Below are 12736 nucleotides of genomic sequence, written 5' to 3'. Positions count from 1 at the left end.
GGCAATAAATTCAGTCCACCAGGAAGAAGATATAGCCACAGGGGAAGACCGAAATCTAGCTCCACACCCTTCCCCGACCAGGGCCCCAAAAACATGTGGTTTGTCCCTTTACTGCCACTTCTCTAAGATGGATCCAAAACTTATTGCAGGCATTTCTCGCCATACATAACTTCATACGCTTCCTTCTCCTTTTTAATAGAGCCACCCTGACATTTCATATAGTAGCGTAATCTAAATACTGAGCCAGAACCAACCAATTTATTTCTCTATTTAAGGTGAGTAGGGGATGTGGGATATTCCGCTGGGTACTTTTAGGGATTTTCGGGGGGGAATTAGCACGTAACTCATTCATACATTTTGTAACATTTTGCACTTCATTTCCCCTCCCAAGTATCCAAGGTTACAATCGCCGCTTCCAGTGACTCCCTCACACCTACCATCCTTCTGGGGCCTCACTGGGCCCTTCCTATCTTTTAATTGAAGATAGGAATTGCCCCATCTAACTCCCGGGCCCCCGTTAACAAATTCAATTCTAAAGTAAAGAGGATAGGGTTATGATCCTTAAGTGATGTGTTTATAACCTTTAGATCAACTAGCAAGCAGTAATCTCAATAGCCCAATATCACATAGTCTAAAATTGCCATTCCCCCTGGAGCCACATGTGTAAAAGAAGCAGGGGAATCAGATGGAGAATGACCATTTGCGATGATACAGTCGCTTTCTGTAAGGAGCTTAAGCAAAAGTTTTCCTGTTTTGTTTGTTCTAATCATTGAAGGGAGGAAACAGGCAGGGATTCGCAAGGCTGTCTTTCGCTCAACCTTGCGAACCTGCGATATGGTGTGATTAGATATCTTGCAATTTAGGTCATCTACTAGAACTATAGAAGAGGGCAACTCACTCACAGAGGCATTTTTTATGTATGAAAAGACCTTTTGTAACAGGGCATCATAGACCGTGTCAGGCGGAATATAAGCGCTTACCAATAGCAGAGAGGAATTATTTTATAGACAAGGCCATAAAAAGGTTACTGGGATTTTTAAAACATTAAAAATTCCACTTAAGTCTGGTTGATATCAAGTAGGCGACACCTCCCTTGGCATGCCCCCTCCTCAAAGGGGTAGCCTTACAAACAATAACATAATAGTCATCCCATATTAAATCTTCATCATGCCATGTTTTCTGTAGACAGATCAAATCAGGCTTTAAAGCTTTAAGGGCCAATAATTTTTCCTTCGCAAATTTTACCCCTGCTGTGTTTCAAAGGATAATGTTTAGGCCTGCACTAGTTAGAATGGCTGGATGGGAGTCTGGACCCCCGCGCCTGACTCAAGAGGCTCGGGAGCCAGCTCCACCCATCCAGATCAAATGCACTTTGATCAGGGCCCGCCCGTATCTCTCGTAGAGACACCCTCCTATCATTCCCCACTAATGAGATTTTAAGGGCCTTTGTATCTAACCTTATCCTGGGCTCATAATGGCTCAACTGATTAAAAGCCTCAGGTTCTAGATAACCATCAGTAAGCCTAACTCAGGGCATTTCCTCGCTCCTCCTAACACCCATCTCATTTTAACTGGAACCTAAAGTAGGAACCACATCAATACCCTGACATTGCAGGAAGTCAGCATTTTACAAAATCAAGTTCATTACCAGCTTACTATGAAACGTAATCCTTGATTTACAACCCACAACAGAGTCCAGTAATGAAACCAAAGCGATATCTTCACTTTGGATTGACTTCAATACGCTAGAATCTGCAAAACAATTTAATACGGTAGATCTGTTCAAAATTAAGTCATCATCAAAGAGTGGTAAAAAGTCTAGGGTAAGGCAAGCCCAGTAGTGTCCCACCACAGCGGGGCCCTCCGATGGCGGAGAATCCTTATAGACTGTCATAAACCTTGGAGGCAAAAATGCTGGAGCTGTTGGATTCAGAGCAGGAGACCACCTGAGAAGGGAGGTAGGTGAAGGTTCCCTCCCAGGAGATGGCAAAGATGAAAGAGTAAGTGCTAATATAGAATGAGGCTCCAGGGTAGGTTGAGTAACCACATTTACAGACTCTGCTCGAACTTGAGTAGAGGCAATTATCTCTGGAAATTGTACTTTTCTTTTGCCTTTTTTTTCATTAACCTTCAAGGCGGCTTTTTCCGATTTATCCGATTTATCTCCTTTTTTAAGTTCTTCTTCTTACTTTTCTTATTTTTCTCATGTTTTCCATCCTCTTCTTGCAAAAGAGGTTGTGGGTCCGAAGAGCCCTTCTTAGGATTAGATGGCATTTTAAAGATTGGAAATATATCCTGAGAAGGCTGATTATCAGGTTCCTCTTCTTTATTTGGGGTGAATCAAAAATAAATCTGATAAAGTCCACCAGACTCTCCTGCAAGGACCTTTTCTTGCGTTGCTTATTACTATGAGGTTTAGAAGTTTGTGTACGTGCCTCTATTCTGAGGCCCTCACTAAGGGAGCGACTGATCCTGTATTTTCCACACTGACGCTGACCGTGCCTCTAAAGAAATTAGGGGTAAGCACCAGTTTTTATTGGTTTTAGTCAGCTCCTTCAGGATATCCGTCACAGATTCAAGAATAAAATCTGACACACCTACAAATTTATCCAAGAGTTTTAGATTTGAAGAGAGTAGATTCTCCAGACTATTCAAGGAGGCGGAAAACCTAAGCTCCTGGTCTGGAGGTTGACTAGGCAAAACATCGCTTGAATCTTGGACTGAGCTCATGGACAAGTTAGAGTATACCAAGTCTTGTAAGGAGGTAGAACCATTAAACAAATGGAGTCCTGTAGAAGGATGCGCCGGCAAAGGCCCCCCAAGGGGCGAAGAGTGACCCTTTACTGGTCGCATGTGACTACTGCAAACATTTATGTCCAGATCGGGCAAAGTAAAGTTTTGCACACCAGTAATCGACGAATCCCCCACCTTTATCTGAGGACTAGGGTCTTGAGGGGCTGCCATAAGCTGGACCAGTGAGTGTGAGTTATCAAGCGACAGATGGAGAGAGCGGGAGGAAAGAGGAGGATGAGTTTCACGCACATTTTGGGAAGTCTGGGAGCTCTGACTATGCTCTGTAATTGCTGTTGGAGATAACAAAATGACTGGCTCCTCTATGTTCCTCCCTAAACTTTTCTTCACCGGGCCACCGTCTTTTAGGGCTATTTTGGAAAAAGGATCACTTGACTCCATACACTCTGACAGGCCCATGGAAGAGTCACGCTTTAACTCACTCTGGGAAGATTTACCTTTCTCCCAGAAAGAAAGTAACTGGCTCTGACATTTCAGCTGAAAAGCCAAAATGCCCTTATTTCGGAGAGGGTTAGATCTAGTTTTTACGCAAGGCCTTCCAGGCAGCAGACGACCAGAGCAGAGTTTCTTTAAGGTCATAATCACTTCCTTTCGTAGGTTCCTGAAATGATAGTAATATGTAATATGTAATCAAAATCCCTTGTAATCAAATCCACTTGGTCTAGAGGTAGAAGGTCAATAGAGAGTATAACTGACTGGCCGGCATACAGGCACCACTAACCTTCAACACAATATTGAGCGCCGCCTCACTCCTGCCCCTGCGCCCTTGCACCACTAAATCCGAGTTTCTATCACCGCGGGCCGGGGGGCACAAGCACACTTAAAGGGTCCTCAGTTTCTGTATCATATAACATGGCTCTTCTGCCGGTCGAAGTTATTCACTATAAGTCAGTTTGTGAGGATTAGGAGGACTTTAGAACAGAGGAACAATACGTGGTGTATGGATGCATGGACGCATGGGCACCTGGATTCAATCCCCAATACAATACAATACAGTGTTCAGGTGCCAATAGGTTAAAGGGCTATGCTCCACACCAGTACTCCAGTGCTCCAGTACTCCCCAGTGCCTACTTCGAGGATCATCAAGCGATGTACCAGCTGCCGCCACTCCAGGCCCCAACTGAGCACCAGTAAACCCCCTAGTCCACTGCCAATGGCTTTCATCGACATACGGAATCAGATTCCCACCACTATTTCTTTTAATACAGGTGCCTCTTTTACTTGCAACGCTCAAGGTACTCCTACCTCATACTGTCAAATTAGCCTTGATGACGTCACTGTCGTGACGAAACACGTGTTGGCTGTACATGTTACATTATACTGTGGGATCTATGAACAAAATTCCTAATAAAAGACCTACTGGAACACCGAGTTGAAGACTGACTGATTCTGTCACCAAATAGCTAAATATAAGCTTATTCTCATACTTCTTTCCTTTTTTTTGTACACCTGTTGAGTGCTGTGGTCATTTCCTGTTCACCATTCCTTAGCAATCTCCATGCAATCTATAAGAACAATGTGTTCCGTTTGCAATGCGCAAATGGCATAATAACTACCTTTCAAAGTTTCTAGTGTCTTCTTTATTTATCGCAGTGTCTACCTTAAATAGCTGTGGCTTTTCATATTCCTTTTATCTTGTGCCCAGACCTTTACATGCCTGGTGAGCATGGGAGAGGTGAACATAGGTCCTGATACTGAAATATTGGCAGCAAAGAACAATCAACAATTCCATTTCACAAAAAGAAAGAAAATAAGTTACTTACCTGTAATTGTACCTCTCCAGTAATTGAATCTTCCACAGATGTATCATTCCCTGTCCTCAAGATGGGAGTCCCTGCTACCTAGAGTGTCTCTGCAGTCTGTTGAAAAGTTGCAATGCCAAAATTCATGGAACTCAGGAGCCAGGCTGAGAACCAAAGAGACTTGGGAGTGGGATGCAGAGTTCGTCCCTGGCTCATTGTCAGCAGAGATGGGATCAGAGTTAGCTGAACATGATTGTGATGCTCCTGTGAGAGGGGAAGTAACTCTGTGAAACAATGTTGGCGTGGCCACTTTGAAGCTATGAGAATCATCTTGCATAGCTCGTTCTTGATCTTTCTGGTGACCTTCGGGAAGAGAAAAAATGGGGGAAGGACACAGGCAAATATTCCAGACCATGCGATTGAAAATACATTCCCCCATGACCCTCAATGGGGGTGCCAGCTTGTGAAGAACTGGCTTTTCGTTGGGGGTTACAAAGAGATCCAAGTTTGGTTTGCGCCACTAGAGAAAAATGTTGTCTAGAATCCCCTGGTTGAGCTCCCACTTGTGACAAGATGTCTTCAGTCTGCTGAGTGTGTCCGCTATAGCATTCTGTTTTTTGGGAACATGTTCTGGTCTTAGAAGCTCTTTGTAGCGGATGGCATATTCCCCGATCTGTTGTGCTTCCTGGGATAATAGATGAGGCATTGTACCCCTTTGTTTGTTGATGTAGTGCATCATAGTTCTATTGTCAGTGCAGATGAGCACTGACGAATTCCGGATTCTGGGTAGGAATGCCTGTAAAGCAAGATGCACAGTTTTGCGTTCTAGTACATTGATGTGCAAGTGAAGATGAGAGGACTGCCATCTTGCGCTGACTTGAAGGTCTTGTAAGTAGACTCCCCATGCTTCTAGGGAAGCGTAGGTTGAGATGACTAAAGAAGAAGGCTGAGGCAGGAAAGACAGGCCGATTGATAGGTGTTCGTGTCTACCAGGATAGGGCGCTGATGATGCCCAGTGCGACCTTGATGAGGTCGTCAAAAGATCCTGTGACTTGGATCCATCGGCTGCTCAACTCCTCTTGCATCCACAAGCAGCAGAATGGAACTAGCCGAATGCAGGATGACATCCCTAGAACGGATATGTAGAGGCAAACTGAAAGTGACTTTTTTCTTTTCATAGACTTTGCTAGAGTGATTAACTTCAACTGCCTCTCTGGTGCGGGGTAAGGTTTGCTGAGTGTGGTGTCGATCCTGGCACCTAAGAATGTCACTTTTTGTGATAGACATAGAATTGACTTGTTTGGGTTGAGAGTCAGACCCAGCTCAGTGAATAGGCATAAGCAGGCTGTTTTTGAGTCCTGAGCTGACTGTTTGGAAGATGACTTGACTAACCAGTCGTCGCAATAAGGAAACAACTGATGTCCATGTTTTCCCAGGAAAGCTGCCACTGGTGGCAAGTGTTCTGTGAAGATGCAAGGGGCGGATGTCAGCCAAAGGGAAGTAACTTGAAATGGTTATGGCTGCTGGCAACTACAAGTCACAAATATTTCCTGTGTTTTGGGTGAATTGGAACATGGAAATATTCATCTTGGAGGTTGAGGGTTGTGATATAGTCCCCTTGATTAAGAAAGTGAAATATGTCCTGCGCGTTACCATGCGCAAAGATTGTTTTCTGAGATAGGTGCTGAGGTTTCTCAGATCCAGAATTGGTTGCCATTCCCTTAACTTTTTGCAGACTTAGAAGAAACAGGAATAGAAACCTTTTCATTTGTGTACTGCAGGGACTCTCTCTATAGCTCCTTTTCTGAGCATGATTTTGACGTCCAACTTGAGAAGTTGCATCCGTTTTGGGATTGATGGCTGATGCGGAGTTTGAGGTGGTGGTTGCATAAACTCTAACAAATGACCACATTGAATCAGGTCCAAAACTAATATATCTGTTGTAATTTTTGGTAAACGCTGAAAGTGATTGGATATCTTTATGCCTAGGCCTAGTGGTGAAAGAGGGGGAGTAGCCGGAGCCTGTAACTGGTCATCGACGATGACTTTTGTCCTTACCCTGGTGCGCAGATTTTCCTCTTGGCTGGGGTCTATTATATGCAGCTTGTGGTGGTTGTGTCTGCTTATAATGGAGACGAAACTGGTGTGAGATGGAGGTGTAAGAGAGGTAACGGTACTGCTGATAGGCATCTCAGTATGATGGAAGGCCTCTTCCTTCAGCACCTCCAAAAGGCACTTTTCTGTATTGAAGAGTCCCCAATGACTTTGCCGTGTCTGTTCTTATGGCTAGAAGGGGATCATCAATATGTTTGCCAAAGACGGCTTCCCCATCAGAAGGCATGTCTAGGATTTTATTCTGGACCTCCGGTCTAAAAGTGGTCACTTTAAGGCAGCCGTGTCTCCTTAATACCGCTGCCCCTGGAAGTTGTCGAAAAGCAATCGTAGCGATGGCACAATCAATAACTTCCGCCGATGCACCTTCACCCTCTTGCAGGATCTTTCTAGTTTCAGCCTTAGCATTTTCAGGAACCTTGTCTAGAAATGGCGCAATATCAGACCACATTTGAAGGTCATATCGCCAGATGACAGCCAAAGAGTTTGCTGCTCTTATGGTAAGTGCTGACACTGATGTAAACCTTTTGCCTCTGGTGTCAAGCCTCCTACCTTTCTTGTCCGGTGGTGCTGAGATTGGTGCTGATGGGTTTCTGGATCTGCGCTGCCTGAGTGATCACGGAATCAGGTTTGGGATGCCCACTGAGGCACACAGGAGCATTTCTGTATCTGTATTTTTTTTATTGAGTTGTGGCAGTACCAGGCAACAGTAACAGGATTCTTCATTACTCTGATGCCCTCATCCCATTTATAATCAATAATGGACATAGCCCTGAAGTCGTCTATGAAGCAGTCCATTTGTTTAGTTGGCATAGGCAGTTCAAAATGCCTTGCTGCTCTCTCCAGCAAATTGTGGAATCCCCGATGTCTTCCGGAGGAGAATCCACAGGGGTAGGTGATGGAGATGATGGTGTTGGCAATATATAATCAACCCATTCAGAGAGAACCTCCAGAAGTTCATCTTCCTCCTTGTCATCATCAGAAGATGTGGGATCTTGGAGAAGAGCTGTCTGTGGGGACTGTCTTGGTGACGGAGATATCAGGAGCTGTATCAAAAGCCTGTCAAGATAAGTGTTGCACTGGTGGAAGTTTCTGACAGCAGTGAGGTGTGAGCAGTGGAAGGCAATATTGTTGGAAAGAGCGTTTTGTAGTCAGACAGCATAAATTGGAGATCTGACATCAAAGAAGAGGGAAGGCATACAACATCCTCTTGGTATTGTTGAGGAAATTGCTCCTGAGGGGCGTAATAGTCCTGTCCATAATATTCTTCCTCATCATAGTCTTCTTCCTGACACTTGACATGTAACTCTGATGCGCTGTGAGCCACTCCGAAGGGAATACCATTATCAGAGTTCTCTTCTTCCAAGACATGTGTAGGGAGTACTGGCAACACCTTCCTTGGAGAAGTTTGAGCCGATGTTAGATGCTTGGATTTTTCTTGTCTCAGTTTTTCAGAAATTTACCCTGCCGTTGATGAGGGTGCCATAGGTGGGGGCTTGCTTGTCGACGCTGCTGAAGGTTTTGCCGTCAACAGAAGTGAAGTTCTTTTAATCGATGGGAGTGTCTCCGTTGACGGAAGCATCGTCACAAATGTGTTCAACAAGATTGATGGCATTTTTAGGGTTGAATGTCTAGAAGGTTGACTCATCAACGATATTCTCGTTCATGGTGGAAATTGTGATTTTCTAGTGGATGGTGATCCGCTCATCGACAGTACGGATGCAGGTTTCTTAAAAGAATGTCTGACCTATGGTGGAGGAGTAGGGGGTTCCGATACTGACTTTCAAGGCTGTTTTGAGGAGTAAGTGTTTTTTTTTTCTCCCCTATCCGAGAAGAAGGCTCCCCTTTGTGTGGTGACCTCGAAGGGCTACGTCCTCTGTGAGAATCTTTAGAGAACTTCCAGGAAGACTTTTGAGGTGGCTCCAGAGATGATTTTGACTGGGCCGAGACCCTTTCCTTCTTGTGAGATCTTCTAGAGGAGGATGGGGCATCCTCACTGTCGCTGTCCAATATTGGCTCTTTCCTGGTCTTGTGCTTTTGGAGCCATAACAGAAGTCTTCCATCATGGTCCTTTAAAGTCTTAGTAGAAAAGGTCCTACAAATCTTACAATCCTTAACTTAATGTGAAGGATGGAGGCAGGAAATACATTCCTGAGGAGGGTCATCAGAGAAAAGCCTCTTCTTTCCACAGGTAGCACAGTCTCTGAATAGATGATTTTTTGCTTTGTCTGACATGAGGGAGTCGGATTTTAAAGGAGGAGAAACACCAAAATACAGGAAAAGAATACCTCTGTCTAAATTTGTAGAAACATATCTTCCAGTTTCTCTGAAGAAAAGGCGTGGTAAGGCTGAGCAGAGCTCAGTGGAGATTCCCTTGCAGAAGTACAGTAGTAAATCTGAGAGACTGGAGCTTCTCATAGGAGTGTTATACAGGTTGCTGCAATCTTATTGGTTAAGCCTTAGGTTTGGTCCTTTTTAAGTAATGACTCGGATATGTTACTAAATTTAAAGGCCTGGGCCTTACAAGTCTGTACCTATTATTGTACTGCTTTTTTAAGGTACTGGGGACTCTCATCTCAACGACAGGGAATGATTCAAGCATGTGAATCTATGTAACTTCCAAAACTGGAGTAAATTACTTATTTTGCGTATGTCAGGACAGAAACATAAAATCGTTGTCCTGTGGACTTCGCACAGAAGTTGGGTAGGCTTCGTTTTTCATAGACCCAGGGCAGGCTACCTTTATGTTCGATCACACTTCTTTCCATTTAATTCATACTCTACCTGATGGCTGAGAAGATATTTTTATAGGCATACTGGAAGTTATCCATGCAGGGAAAGTATAATAAATAGGTAAGTATTTTTCACTTTGGTATGATGAAGAACAGTAAAGGCAGGAATTATGTACTCTGCTCTTGATCACAGGGTACATGCCCAAAATGACTAGAGGAGTGTAGAAGGTGTTTCCAGGGGGAAAAGTAATGTATTGGTGGTGTCTGTTCTTCTTCAGAGGCCCATGATGCTCTCCATCATTTCTCTTGTAAGATGCTGACACCAAGACACTGCACCGGGAACTGCTCCTTCAGGCCTCCTCACTTGCCCCAGTGAGCCACATCTGGATACCCCGGAAGGCCATGTTCCACACCACTTTGTAAGGATTGGAGATATCAACCCAAGCCATCATCACCTCAAGAAAGCAAACAGAATCCAAGCCATTTTTTGCAAGAAAGCACCATGTATATACTTCGGACCACTGTCTGCCTGGTTGATAAAGACAGGACAGGACATTTCTTACACCTGTAAATAATGTACATTAAATTCAGGACGTCGCCCGGAAGATGTTACTGGACCAAAATGAATCAAAACCGAAGGTCCACTGTAGATATAAACAATGATTGTGAATAGAATATACATATATAAATATATATATACAGTATATATATATATATCAATGACTCTTGAAAAGATGTTTGTGTTCATCGTTAGACTGGAGTCTAATTCACACTGTATGTCTCAATTTCTCAAAACAAAGTATTCATAAATGGAAACAAGTGGCTATGTGCAATGGATATAAATGTACTGTGTTTTTCCTGAATCGGTATTGGTTGCATTCTGATTTATTTGGTATATTTCTTTGTGTTCACCATCCTTTCTAAGAGATCAATGTAAACAGCACTTTAAAACAAAAATTCGCCGACAAGTGTACAAAATATTTTTTTGGGGAGGGGGGCGATTGGAGAGGATCTCTGTAAGTGATTTTGGTTCTTAAATAAAGATGAAATTGCCAGAACAACTGCAGTAATTTTGAAAAAGAACGGGTTAAAGGACGGATGTGCCTTTTCAAGGTAAAATGAAGGAAAATAAAAAAGAGGTCGCGGAACTCAAGTTAGATAAAACAGAAAGATGTGCAATGCAGATTCATAGAAAAGACAGATCGTTACAAAACATCTGTTCATCAAAAAAGCACTCTTTTTTTCAAGTCATTCTTTCTAACTGGGGCATATTAAGTGCTTTACACAATGAGGAATCCAGCGTGATCCATATATCAGTGCATTTAAAGAGCTTCATGTAGCAGGGCATTTTAAGGGCTCTGTACCTACTCAGTTCTTCTCGCAAGAGAGAATGTAACATTTTCATGCAGCAGAGCATCTACATTGCCTTACACAAGATAAATAAATAAGCACTTGGTAAACAAAAAAGCAATCTGAGGTGCTTTACAAGGTCATGTATCCAAAGTACTTTATACAGCAGGAATTTTCAAATGTTTCATACAGCAGGACACCCAAAATACTTTAAAGCCGGCCATCTCAAATGCTTCTCATTTGAAATGTTTTATATGAAGCAGGGAATCTAGGGTGCTTTTTTTAAGGCATCTAATTTATTTGTACTATAGTTTATCGAAAGAGCTTTTTACCACAGTCCATCTACATAGCTTTACAGAATAGTAAAGTGCTTCAGTCAGCAGGACACAAAGTAATGCTCTGCATCAAAATTATTTCATTGTTTCCCCCTTTTCACGCAGCGAGAAATGCAGTGAACGAGGAATGTGTGTGCTGTCCAGCACTGTCACGCGCAGGACAATGTAATTACCTTTCATCGACTAAGGATGAGTCTGTAACACCAGTGTAGTCTGTAACATCTTTGTTTTGTTTCACATGTTAAGTGACCAGTATGTAATGGTAATATCTATTGGGTACACGGAATTAGACATGATTAACTCTATGATTCTCTCTTGCTTTCTAATACTAACCTTTTCTCTTATGTCTTCTTAGGTCGTTCTTTTACCTTTTCTCTCCAGCTCACATTTTCTACCTCTCTTTTAAGCACAGGCTCTTCTCCAAGTTCTATCTCTTTCACTCGTTCGTTGCTCGTCATGCTTCTACAGAGTGCGCTCTAGCCTCTTTATTATTTTGAAACACACATCCTTCATTTTGACCAAAGCCCTAGATCACTTTCTATTGTACTCTACTGTCCCAGGTATTAAGCCTGAAAGTGGCATTTGGTCTTTTGCTTAAAAAGATCTCAGAGTGGTCCTTACGTCTGAGTATCGTACACATTTTAGACCCTGCACGCAAATACGTTTGCTGGACAAATGTTTGCCTTCACACTTGGAGTTCCAAGGGCAACTACTTTTATGCCCCAACTAGCTAAGTCTAAAATCCTTTCTCTTCAGGATAGTTTGTGGTTATGCCAACAGAATACAATAAATATCGGATCTTTTACAAAGCAACAATGTGATCAGTCCGAGAAATATTTCATTCTTTCAACTCGAGACATCCTCAAGAACAATTAGATCTTTTCTAAGGACAGTAAGGCTTTGTATAGCTCTGTCTATTATACCACCAGGCAGCACTAAAATGCTCACACATGTAAAACATCGATGTAGGAGTAACGGTGTATATTTACCGGAATACATATGAGATTTACTGAAGACAAATGTAATGGGAGTGTGGAAGTAGCTACAGTTTCATATGAGGGAAAATAGCTTGTTGGATAGCTGAGGCATGGCTTTTGTGATTCCTTCTTTGCTCAATGAGAAGGCTTGGTACAAAAAGCCAAAACGTGGATAAAAATATACTCACAAAGTATTCAAAAGAAAGTCTTTCCACACAATGCTTGGGTCCTGAATCATCAAAGAATAAAAGCTTGTAAATAAATAAAATAATTAACCAATTGAAAACTAAATGGAAAAAAATAGAGTCTCAGAGTATCTAGTAATATGCAGGGAGTTAGTTGCCTGAAATCTAACGTCTACCTCCATGATCATGGAGCCATATAATCGAAGCTCCCATCTACCAGTACTCTTGCAGTAATCCAAATGTCATGCTCCATGAACGAGCAGTTATTTTCACGCTAATATTTGAATGAAAAAATGGCCCAAAATAGGGCCTTCTTAGGTCTGTAAACCCCTCATATACCAACACTGTAACAACATGAACAGCAGTCTGTGTTGTCAAAGCAATAACTGCTGCACAACAGTTATATTTTTACACACACACTATCTCTCTCTTTCTCTTTCTCTCTCTCTCGCTCTCTCTCCGTCTGCCTCCTTCCCTCCCTCCCTCCACCTA

At 42.7% G+C, this 12736-nt stretch overlaps 1 protein-coding gene across 1 annotated transcript in view; it reads left to right on the top strand.

Annotated features, from left to right (window-relative positions):
* Positions 1–10488, top strand: part of SKOR1 (SKI family transcriptional corepressor 1) — a 44330-nt gene extending 33842 nt beyond the window's left edge. Inside the window, exon 9 of the mRNA XM_069222862.1 lies at positions 9711–10488. Within this exon, the coding sequence (XP_069078963.1) occupies positions 9711–9820 (110 nt within the window). The 3' untranslated portion in view covers positions 9821–10488. The remainder of the gene's footprint in view (positions 1–9710) is intronic.
* The last annotated feature ends 2248 nt before the right edge of the window (positions 10489–12736 follow it).

Source organism: Pleurodeles waltl, chromosome 3_1 (genome assembly GCF_031143425.1).
Source record: "Pleurodeles waltl isolate 20211129_DDA chromosome 3_1, aPleWal1.hap1.20221129, whole genome shotgun sequence".
Lineage (NCBI taxonomy): Eukaryota > Metazoa > Chordata > Amphibia > Caudata > Salamandridae > Pleurodeles > Pleurodeles waltl.
Note: the sequence above shows the minus strand (reverse complement) of the source record. Positions and strands in the feature narration are given on the sequence as shown.